The sequence below is a fragment of the Micropterus dolomieu genome, linkage group LG06 (genome assembly GCF_021292245.1).
Source record: "Micropterus dolomieu isolate WLL.071019.BEF.003 ecotype Adirondacks linkage group LG06, ASM2129224v1, whole genome shotgun sequence".
Lineage (NCBI taxonomy): Eukaryota > Metazoa > Chordata > Actinopteri > Centrarchiformes > Centrarchidae > Micropterus > Micropterus dolomieu.
In genome coordinates, this window is record NC_060155.1 from 27,342,309 (window position 1) to 27,354,703 (window position 12,395).

Here is a 12,395-nt window from a genome sequence, read left to right on the forward strand (position 1 = left end):
GTGGCAGGGGGATGGTGGTGAGCTAAATGCCCCGTCCTTTGATGAGATTTGGTGTCTAAAGTGGCACGCTGACAATTCACCCAATTCCGTGTGTGTGTTCGCTGTGAGGCGAAATGATACAGAAAGTTAAAGAAAACAGAGCTGAGGAGAGCAGAAGGCCTGTCTTTTCCATGAAAGGTGGCTTCACTCAGGAATAGAGGAATGAAAAACACGAGAGAGAGAGAGAGAGGGAGGATAAAATAGACGAAGAGAACTGAAGTGCAGAGGAAATGTGTCCAGCTCTGTCCAGGGTGCAGTTGAGTTTAATCTTACGGGAGACTAATGTCTCAAGTCCAGACAAAATACAAGGAAGACAAGTGGTGGAAAGAATCTCTTGCCTTCCTACTGAAACTAGAGCTGCTATCGGATGAAAGCCCTGAGGCTGCTACACACAGAGTAGCCAGCGGTGCTTATACAGCTACATATATTCTCTAATGCAGAATTCACAGCCTAATGTGGTGTGCATCTGACTGAGTTGACAGGAAATCGGTTGCCTTTGTAGTAGCTTGCTGCAAAGGAAGTGAAATAATACTCAATTACACTCACCTACCACACACACACACACACACACCTCACACACACGCTCACATGCAAAAGATCTGACTTCCTGTAGTGATTGAAATGCACGGGAAGTGATGTAACTCTAGCGTGCTGGCTGCAGCTCACACTTCTGTGGTCTAGTAGCCAAACAAGTTCTGTAATGGCAACAGCTGCAGCGCCGCTTTACCTGCGAAGAGGCCGTTAGTTTTATGTTGGGTTGATGTAAGAGAACGTTTGCATGAGCTCTATAGAGATAAATCATATTCACAGTAGAGCTGAAAGCGATGTTTTATGTTAAATAAAACTGTTGATTGTACTTCGATACCAGGATTGTAGCCTTTTAACTATATTTAATATATAAAATAGCTTAATCTAGTTATACTTCTATTTTCTCTCAATTGTGGCAAAATAAAGATTGCGTCTGCAATCCAAAGCTACCCTTTGATTGGATGCCGCCAGTCTCTCTGCTAATCCAGATGTGTCATGAATTCAATAATAACCCTTTTTTAAAATTTCATATGTTGTGATGAGTCCAAATGTTGTCTGATCTGGTTGTGTGTTCATGCTCTAGATGTACAGAAGCAATTAGTGATTTTAATTGGTGACATTTCATTAAACGTTGCTCCGCGGCTGCAGCTCTGGCTCTTTTAGGCGCCCTCCACGCTACTGCGTTTTCGTTTTAAAACGGAGACCTTGTGTGTAGATGCGGACCTTATTCAACCAACTGCTGTGGAGAATACAGATGTGACATCCATGTTAGCCACTGAGCCATTAGCACTCAGGTTGTAGTGCCTTTCCATACATAGAATCACTGCTTAGACAACAGAGCCACTGTAGAGGAGTTATAAATTACAGAGTACAGATGACTGTGGAGGGTGTGCCTTGCCTGTTGCTGACCATAATAATGTGAAAATTTGAGCAGCACCTGTCTTCCTGTCTGTGTTGGAAGCTTGTTTATGGTTCATAGACATGCAGGAAAGGGCTTGTTAACGGCTATTTACACAACAAGAGTCAATGCTCCCATCAGGCATTGTGGAAGCTCCCTGAAGGAAGGCTGTTTTACTGTAGCCCTGTGTCATGCTAATGTTGGCTTACTACTTCTGATTGGCTGGAAACTCGACATTAAGCAGTATTTTGATAGTGATGGAGTAGAGAAAATGTTGCTTAAAGTGCTAAATTTCTTACAGTTCATTCAGATGATTACAAGAATATCAGTTAAACTAGTCTTTTCTGTAACCTTTAGACATTGTGGAACAACTCAAGCTTTTATAGCAGGGAGTTTTTTGTTGTTTGCAGCGCATAAACCTCCCCCACCTCCTCCCTGTCCCGGTCTCCGATCTGGCCTACACACACTTGTTCATGCATGCTTAGATCTACCTACCTTCACCCTTTCACTTAGTGCAGACTCGGGTGTTGCATTGTTTCTGATTTCAACACGCACACGGCTACTTTAATAATGATAAAGTAGGCTGGTTGTGTGCATGTTCATTTAACGTTTATACTCGGAGATCAACACAGAGGCTAAAGAAGTAGCACCTTTTGTCTTCAAACATCTGCCAGGACTCGCTGAGTGGTTAGTCAGCCAGACGGCTGAATGGCTTGCTAACCAAGTAGCTAACAACTGACTGACTGGTGTCCAGCAAAGCTCTCTGGCCTGTGGGCTGGCTGATTTCTGGCTGGCTGGATGGCAGCTGTTGCTGTTCAAACAGAGTTGCATCTGCTGGGCCCTTTGTTCTAACACACACACACTCTCTCTCTCAATGACTCTGAGTCTGTGTTGGAAAAGAAAGAAGTTCTTTTGTTTGGTTGTAAAATGATGGTGGGGGAGGGTTTGGGCAGTGCTAATGTGAAGTGTGGGTTTCTGGGTGTGTAAATGTGAAGCTTTTTTTCTTCTTCAATGGGTGAATACAACTGATTTACTTGCGTAACATGCAAGTTGGTCTGATGCACCCTCTCTAAAGAGGGCTGAGTGAGGCTTCAGGTATACTATATACTTGTAATTTCTTGGCCAGTATTGCCAAAACTGGGGCAACTAAGACCTGTATTGGGGGGAAAGTCTACATGGTTACAATCTAAAGTCTTATTTACTATTACCAAGCATAACCACAAACTTATGGACTATGTACATGTCGGTGCAAACATGACTTAACTAGCCACAGCTTTGCTTGACTGGGTGAACTAAAGTAAGACTTTTTAGAAATAACCATGACATTTAAAAATTATGTAGTGTGACGGTGTATGGTAATAATGACAAACTGCTGGTTAGTCACATCTGATAATGTAATAGGTTTGCTTCTACATTACTACCACTGACTTTTTTTAGCTGATAACTTTGACTTGAGCTCACCACTAATACTGCTGAGGTAAATCTACATCCATGTTCCATGTACATCAACAGAAGAGTGTTGTGCTGCTCCAACAATATGCCATGCTATATTTTGTGCAGAAAAACTGCTTCATTCCATCTTATTCACACAAAATGCTGTCAAAGTAACAGTAAAAGCTGCATGTTTCAGCTCATTGGTTGCATTTGTTGTTTGATGAATGAGCAGACGTGGTTATTCGAGGGAAGTTAATGTGTTCAGGTGTAGAAAACGGTCTTCAATGAGCTTTCTAATGACGTTCAACCAGCTTTCAAAACAGCACTTCAGCATTTGAATCAAACAGCAGCCTCCTGGTCTCGCGTGTACCTGCTCTAATTTCACTGTCTTTCTTTCCCCCTCCCTCTGTCTCTCCAGGAACCTTAATGAGGACCATGGAGTAGCAAGCTTCAAATTAGCAGCTAGCTGATTAGCTCCGTACTGCACAACACACCTCCCTCCATCCAGTCCCCTCCATCTGTGGGCCCCCCACCCCACCACAGGCATGGCGGACCCAGGGATGTTGAGTTTATTCGGGGACGATGCAGGGCTGTTCTCAGATGGATTAGATGATTTAGGAGACTGCTTTCCTCAGCAGCCTACCCCTGCTCAGTCAAACCCTCTAGCCCAGCAGACTAATCCCTCTCTGAACCACGAGCACCAGGGAAACAGGGGCTACCACCAGGGGATGATCCACGGAGCTGGGCCTGGCCCAGGGCAGCCTAAATTAGGGCAAATGTACGACCACGGCCCCTACACAGGCTACGATCAACCGGGTGCCCCCGGAGGACGAATGATGGCCCAGAATGGCCCCAGCCAGGGGACACCAAACGTGAATACAGCCATGAATGGCATGGCTTCCCACTACCATAATAACCCAACTAACTCTAGCAACCCACTCCATGGGTACCCGGGTGATGCTGGAGGAGGAGCAGGAGGTGGCGGTGGAGTGTGGGGGCAGCAGCAGAGCAGATCAGCTTATCAGCAGCCCCCAACACAACCCGGGGCCGGCCCCAACCAGATGGGGGGCTACCAGATGTCTCAAGGAAACTATGGTGGGATGCAAGGCCCACCTACACCCAATGCAACTCGCATTAACCAACACTACCCTCCACAGAGCATGGCACCCCCTCCTGCTCAGGACCCATCTCACTACCTGGGACATGTTGGAATGGGGGGGACCCAGATGAGACACCCCCAGCCCCAGACACAACCCCAGGGCTATCCCAACATGGGCCACACACCCCGATACCCACACTCCCCCTCCCGACAGCCTCCACACACCCACCAGCACCAACAAGGCATTGCGGGGTTTGCAGGAGGCCAGTACTCTGGTTATCAGGCCCAGTATGGAGCCATGGGACCTGGGATGGCTCAGGGTCCTAATGCTAATGTCAGTGCTAACACCAGCCAGGCCATGGGACCAGGGCAGCTTGGCCAGAGGTTCAACCAGGGAACAGGCCCAGCAGCCGGGCAACAGGGGCAGCGATACCCCCCTGGACCGCAACATCAACCCCAGCCCCATCAGACCCATTCTGCCCCGATGCAGCAGCAGGCAGGGCAGCAGGGCCAGCCTATGCACCCCCTAAACCACCCCCAGAATCTGCCCCAGCCATCAAACCAGCCCCAGTCCCACCTTGCCCCCCCAGCTCAGGGATCTTACCCCTCCACCCCATCTATGTCCCCCATGCGGGTTTTGGGAACCCCAACACCTCCTCCTCAACAGGGCAGACCCCCTAGCGCAGGCCTAGCTGGACCCCCAGAGGTTGCAGGGTACACAGCCCTGCAGTCTCCACCCAATTCTATGGCTCATCCACAGAGAACGCCCCAAACCCCTCTATCCGCCGCCCACCCCCAACACCAGCAGCAACTCAACATGCCCCCCAACGCAGGGCAGATGTATCCCAGCATGGGGCCGCAGCGTGGACCACAGATTGGTCCAAATAGACCCCCGCTCCAACAGCAAGGTAAGCACAGGACAGGTGATGCTGTCCCATATTGTTTTTCATTGTTCTACTGACACCAATTCAGGGTTTTTGTTTACTGCCACTTTAATGGATATTACTACATTCAGAAAATTACAAGTTAAGCAAACAGAAGTATTGAAAAATTCAAACAAAAGAGTTTTCTTGACATTTTCTGTTCTCATTTGTGGCATCTAGAAGCATAAATTTCAACTGGATGGAGAATCTCATGAAAGGGGGAATTTTTACACATCCTTATATTTAAAATAAATAGGAAATTATAATAAAGCCTTTGTTCAACTAAAAAAAACTTGTTTTCATTGTAACTGATAATAATTGTGTAAAACCAGATGTGTGGTATTTTCAGAGGCAGTTAACGTACCATGGAAAACACCTAGGGCTGGGTACTGAGAAATGTAGTTAAACTAGTAATGGCGCTACTTGTAGCGACGCTACTGCCCAACACTGCTCGTACGGTGGGCATGTTGAAGCAGCTCGGTGGCAGTAGAGCGCTGAGACGATGACTATCTCGGTCTTTTTGCAGCAAAGACGGAGCAACTTTCTGCTCTTAAGTTTATTCCATGCACGGTCAAGGGCTTCACCAGGTTTGTCGTGTCGCCGCTCTTGGCAGCAATTATCTTGCGTCGCAAATATTGCATCGCTCGCTGTTGCATCAAGCCACACTTTTGATTTTCTCCACGTCTTTTACATCCACGAGCCACATCTCTGTGCGTAACCGGCAATTCGGTCGGTACCTAAAAAGTATTGAGCTCGATACCCAGCCCTACTCACACCATTTCAACCCTAATATGTACAACACAGAGCTGTTGGAGTAGCTGTGGATTAGACAACAGGGACTTTATCTTTATGCTACTCCTGCTACATTTTCATAGCAGTGGAAATAAGGACATAGTAAGAGTGCACAAGGAAACATTGGGCTTATTTGAATAAGAAAAAATTTCAGTTTCTTGTATGTCTCTTCCTCATCAAATGCACACATTCCCTAGATATATTATGCATGTCCTCCAGAGTGGTCAGATCAAATCGTCAGACGATGCAGCATCTTTGGATCTCTTAGTGATTGTCCTCAGGGGCAGAGATTACACTGTAGTACCAGCAAACCTCCAGGTGCTAGCTTACAAATGGAATACAGTACAAATAGGATCAACCCTTTAGTTACTTGAACCTGTGTAGAATCCCGCAAATGCACAATTTAATTCCTGATGTATTTCAGAAACATCTACATTCAACTTGATATGATCTGTAAACCTGGATGATTTATTTTACACATAACATCCTCTCTATAATTAAGTTCTCACTTCTTTGACAGTTGTGTGAAGTTGAGATAAAGTTACTATTTTGTTGTTTGTGCTCTGAATTCAGTTTTGATTTATGCTTTTCAGTGCTTGTAAAAAGCATTATATTTGGCTTTATTTGTACGCCTCACTAGAAACTGACTTACTGTAGCCAGCTAGTGTCTCATTACTGTATTTTTAATGGTTTTAGCAATTGAAACACCAACGTAGAAAAAGTTTTGACTAAATTTCAGCATGTTGGTGATGGACAGGAGTAGAGCTGCAACCATTAATCGATTAGTTGTAAACTACTACATTAACCACCAACTGTTTAATGATCGATAAATCAGTTTGAGCCTTTAAAAAAAGAAAACTATATAATTCCACCTTCTTAAATGTAAATATTTTCTGCTTTCTTCACTCCTATAGTAATAGAAGTGAATATCTCTCGTTTGTGGACAAATCAAGACATTCAAGGATGTGATCTTAGGCTTTAGCAAACAAAGATTTCTGACATTTTATAGACTAAACAATAAATCTGTTGATTGTGAAGATAATCAACAGATTAAGGGTTATTTTCAATGATAATTAGTTGCAGCCCTACACAGGAGGTAAAACATGTTGTTGGCATCATACATCCAAACGGTCAGGGTTGAAACTGTTTTTCCTCTACTCCAAGGCCCCCATGAAGCTCCAGTCAGCCAGGGGGGAGACCAGCGTCTGCTCCAGGCCCAGCAGCAGGCCTCTCGGAGCGGGCAGCCCCTGCAGCCGGCTCCCATGGGTTTCCAGGGTCCGCCTGTTATTCAACATGGAGTTCCGGCCCCAATCCAGGGCTTAGCGCCACAAGCCCAGAACACTCAGCCTCAGCACACGCACCTGCCCCCCCACCCCCAGCACCTGCAGAGCACGCCCCCTCCCCCAAATCAGGCCTCCCACCCATGGGCGCCTCCCGCCTCCCACCCGCTCTCCTCACCCCCTCTCACCCCACAGAAAGTGCCTCACGTACAGGTGAGTCGCCATCAAACAAACGCTTTGATGTGGTTGCAGCGCTCCATGTGTCAGAGATCAAGACTATGTGCATTTGTTTTCATGTGTGGGTGTATTTCATGTGAAATGTTTATTTTTCATGTGGGTGGGGGAATGTGCGTGTTTGGAGTGTAAGGGAAGTGTGTGGTGTGTGTGCATAAATGTGTGTGTACATGACATTTGAGAACACAGCGGTGCATTGGGCACTGGTTCAGTGGGGTTTTGTGTGTGTGTGTCATCATATCGGTGTGTTTTTTGCCTTTTGTGTCGTCTGCTGTCGGCCTTGTGTGTGGTTGTGTTTCCGTGTGTTTCTGTGTGTGTATTTGGGGGGGGATTTTTGCTGCTGTTTGTTTCCTGTGAGCTGCATATCCTGAGACACGTGTGCAATACACACTCGCATACATGCGCACACACAGAGGCGCCACCAGCATAATCTCGCCTCCCTCTTGTTCCCACATCTCCCCCTCCTCTGTAGAGGAAACCTCCCTTCCTGTCTCTCCCTCCTCCCCGTCTCCCCTCTTTCCGCTCTCTGTCTCTCTCTCTCTCTCACTGTTTGTCTTATCCTTTTCAGGGGTGTCATCTGTAAGTTAATGTTGTGTAGCCGGATGTGCAGAGAGACAGTTTGGAAAAGAGGGAGACAGTGAGGAAAAGCGGGGGGGGAAAAACTCGGGGGTGATTAAGAGATTGGGGGATGGGTGAAAAACACTAAGGGGGGAGGAAAAGTAGGAAAACATCTCAAGAGAGGGAGTCCAGGATTTCTAGCAGAGGAGACGAGGAGGGGTGGGCTGGTGGGAAGAGGTTAGCACTTCTTAGCGGCATCCTCCATGTTTGTGTGTGTGAGCGCATACTGTGACCGCTGCCTGCGTCACGTGCCCCTGGCTTCCATTAGCTTGTTTTGTTGCTCAAAGCCCCCTTTCTCCACTGACCCATTCACACACAATAGCAGTCCTGTGGCCACACACACACACACACACACACACACACACACACACACACACACACACATCTAGTCCTCTTTTTATTCTCGCTCACACTACTCCCCACTCACTACTCCCCCCCCCCCCCCCCCCCCCACCCCACCTCCAAGCCTGCGTTGCTGCGTTTGTGTGGTTGACATTTCAGCCGTCACACTTAATTTATCCAGCACTCCTGACCTAGATGCCAGGTTGACTGGTGAGCCCTGCTCCCTCGCCTGGGAGAGCTGCATGCACCGCCCCGCCTCTAGCTCCAGGCCCGGCAGCCCCCGTCAACACACACACACACACACACACACACACCCAACCACGCATGCCGACACTGTGTGGCTTGGGAGAGTGTGGTCAGGAATGGGATGGCAAATGTGCCAGGGGAAATAGGATAGCCTAGCTAGAGGAGGACTCTAGAGTGGGGTATGTGTGTGTGTGTGTGTCTGCGGCACAGGAATGCCTCACGATGCACTTGTTAGAAAGAGAGACACACATGCACGCACGCCATGCTGGTCAGTCAGTCATGATGACTGTGTGTCTGGTACTCTAAGCTCCATCTGTTCGCTAAGCATGGTTATTACACATGCACGCACGCACACGTGCGTTCGTCAGTAACTCAAGGTCACAGCTCTGCCAGAGTTCTGCGCTGTGACCTTTATTCTACATCTCACACGCGCGCACACACAGTTGCGTGCAGCACTCCAGTTGACATATAACATGCCTGTCTCTCTCCCCTCCCCCGCTCATGCACGCTGTCAGCGAGCTGCCATACCATCCAGCTCGCCGCGGCTCTGCAGCTTCGAGGAAATGCTTCCATAACGTTTAGCCGTCTCTCCTTATTTGTGCAGATTTCAGCAAATGAAAAATGGTTGACAGCTTTGTGACTTTCATACATCTAATCAGAAATTCATTTTAGTTGTTAACACAATAATAATGTGTTTCAAACTAGAGCTGTACCATTGCTGCCAACTATTTTGATAATCTGTTTGAGTCATTGGTTTCTTTATTCCTCTACGACAATAAACTGAATGTCTTTGGGTAACAAGACATTCTTGACATTGTCTTGGGTCCACTATGAAAATAATGGTTAGTTGCAGCCCTGTTTCAAACACACTGGTGCAACTTGTTTGCCTGTTTTCTCATCTTTTTGTAAAGTTTAGCCCAGCTGAACTATATGTTTTATCAAAACAGATGTATAGAAATGTTGATGCTCGTGTCATCAGTCCTGTTAGAATAATGGACATCTAATGCCAAATGACTTTAAAATCCTCTATGGAGAGCCAAGGCAGATCGGTTTGGCTGCGTCCTTGTTCTGAAAGATGATGCACTTAATCATCTTTTAAAGGCAGAAAATACAAGCACTAGTGGTGGTCATCTTGCCAAGCCATTTCTCTGAAAGCTGATGGTTTTTGGCGGTTGAGTGATTTTTACTGGAAACTCACCTCCCCTACCTTAAGAGCTGAGGCATGGAACTGCTGCATCAGGGAGGAGGTGCTTCCTTGTGAGCATACTGTGAATTATTCTTGGATGTTTTATCATTAAGAGATTGCTTTAGCACCGTGTTATGCACAGTTTAACTCTTATGTGCGAGATATCTGCGCTTTCCAATGTGCAGTTGCTGTCTGCACAAACTAATGTTCACATTATATATTTATCAAAAGAAAAATAAAGGTTTTAAGACAACTGCTTTTCAGCTTTTGCCGATTCACATCTAGTATCTGTGTTTGGACCAACTAGACTAGAGGTATGTTGCCCGTTTAGTATCCATCCACATCTGACTTGACCCAAACTAGTGCTTAAAAGTGCAGCCAGGCTTCACAAGGAACAGCAAAATGTGCAAACAAAGGTTTCATGCAGAGGGGGAAGACGCACTGAAGAAGCATTTACTGGCAGCATGATTGAAGTTTCAACTTCTGTAATATTTCTTTCACAAGTTATTACAAATTTGCAGCCTGTGCTTAAAATAAAGACGCTGTCTTTCAGCAGATGTAGTTAAATTACGTAATATGACGAGAGTGAGATCCTTATGAAAGGATCAGGATTTGATAAGAATGATGGGTCTTGGTCAGTGTGTGTACGCAATATAGGAAGTGGCAGAACAAATATAGACCAGAGCTGAAGTCAAAGCAAAGAGGGACTGGTTTTGTTTTATAAGTCTTCCTTATGATGAAGCAGGTGTGACTAACCACACTGTAACCTGCTGAACGGATGGAGATTGTAGTGTCTGTCAGTTTCGGATGGCGGTAGCGATAGAGGGTGGAGTTGGGTGGGTGGATTGACAGAGTAAGGGGAGAGACTGAACACAGGATTTCCTTTCACTCCTTCCTTTGGGAGTCTTAAGTGTTTCTGCCTGCTAGATTTAACCCTTTAACTCCCTCGTTTTCCAGCAGTCCTTTCCTCCTTCAGCTTCCTCGCCTCTCTTCGCCCTCCTTCATCCTCGTGCACTCTCCTCCAACCTCCCCTCTGTCCTCTGAGTGATGAAACTAACCTGTCTCCTGAGTCTGTCATATTAGCCATGCAGCCATTCTGTTGGTGTGAGTGATTCATAGAGTTCTTTATGGATCTTTTTATTATATTCAGTTATTGGTGATAGTATTACAACCTGTTTTGGAGGTAGATGATGACGGTGCCTCAGAGTGGCAGGGCTCTACCCAAATGTTTTTCCCAAGGAGCATAAATGCTCAAACGAAAGAAATTTACAGTTTATTAACAAACAATTCAATATAATCATATTTATACTACATGTGTGTATGCGCTCCTCCTCCTTGTGTGCAATTATGTGAAACCAGTGGAGGACTATGGGCGTATGTGGACACTCGGCATGGGCCCAAAATATTGTCAACTTTTAAAACACTGATCAAAGATTTACCCCACTTTATCCCACCACTGGGATTTTCCCCGGTGTTACAGATGGCCAGCTGCAGGGCGGGGGATTACGGTAGTAATCTTTACTGCACGCTGTGCTTGCAAATACTTTTTCCTGTTCACACGTAACTATTTTTTGGCACACATGCAACTAAATTGGTAGCACTGTAGAGCCTTGAGTGGTGTGTGGGTGTTTGTTTTTTTTTTTTTTTTTTTGTCTTTTCATTGTTGATTGTGAGCTGGATTTAAACCAGAGATGCACCGATTTATAAGTCCGACCTGCCTGTTCCGATCTTGGCCAATTATGGTTTTCTTTATGTGCGTATGCTGTCAATCATAGTTCTTACATTTTTGTACAACTTTTCTTTAATGGAGAATTCTTTCTTTACATTATTATCCCCGTTAGCGCCAGCATTAGCAATTCTTCCTAGGGTCCATTCAATTGTAAATTCATAATAAAACGTTCAATATTAAATACCTTTTTTACATTTTCTCCAAAACTGCAGCAGGTTACAGGACCTTGACGCACTCTAACAGATCTCAAAATCAAAAGCTTAGGCTTCTGGCTGGGGCTTTTTTTTTTTTTTTGTTCAAATAAAATCCAACTGAAAATAAATTGCAGTATAACACGGCTCAGTATTTTCCACAGAATGATAGGGAATTGAAAGAATACATTACCTAATTCCTATGTCTGACACACACGCATCTACGCCTCTGTTGCTGTGCACATACCAACTTGCCACCTCTCCCTGTATCTGTGTGCTCTGTTGACTTTCTTCGTCAGCAGTATGTTTTATAAAGTCGCTCCAAAAAACACAACTAGCCTATTGAAACCAGCGTGGTATCTAATGACAACAGCACCAGCAGGTGTGTTCACTGATGCTTCACCTGGTCGGTGCTTGTAAAAAGTCTCTCTCTCAATTCAAATTAGCTTTATTGGCATGAATGTAATAACATTGCCAGAGAGAGAGAGATAGATAGAGAGATAGATAGATATATATGACACACACAGACAGACATGTTTTTGCGTTTGTGTGTCTCTGACAATAGTTGCTGTGTACATGACCTGAGCAGTCGGCTCATATGTGACGTCATCGGTCAGGGACGATAAGGCTGAAAAGTGGCCGATTCTGATCACCAGCCGATCGATCCGGGCATCTCTAATTTAAACAAACGCATGCCAGCAAGCAAAATTCACCTTGCAGAACACCAAACCTGACGCAGGACGTGTGTGTGTGTGTGTGTGTGTCTCTATTGTCATTCATGTGATTGATTATCCTGGAAGCTTGGCAGGAGGACAGATTTCTCTTGGTGGAAACACCACCACCCCCCCCCCCCCCG

At 45.8% G+C, this 12,395-nt stretch overlaps 1 protein-coding gene across 3 annotated transcripts in view; it reads left to right on the plus strand.

Annotated features, from left to right (window-relative positions):
- The window catches only part of chd7 (chromodomain helicase DNA binding protein 7), an 85,688-nt gene that overhangs the window by 17,544 nt on the left and 55,749 nt on the right, over positions 1 to 12,395 (plus strand). For all 3 annotated transcript variants that reach the window (XM_046051135.1, XM_046051137.1, XM_046051136.1), the window contains exons 2-3: positions 3,318 to 4,906; positions 6,878 to 7,206. In XM_046051135.1, the coding sequence (XP_045907091.1) occupies positions 3,445 to 4,906; positions 6,878 to 7,206 (1,791 nt within the window). In that variant the 5' untranslated portion in view covers positions 3,318 to 3,444. The remainder of the gene's footprint in view (positions 1 to 3,317; positions 4,907 to 6,877; positions 7,207 to 12,395) is intronic.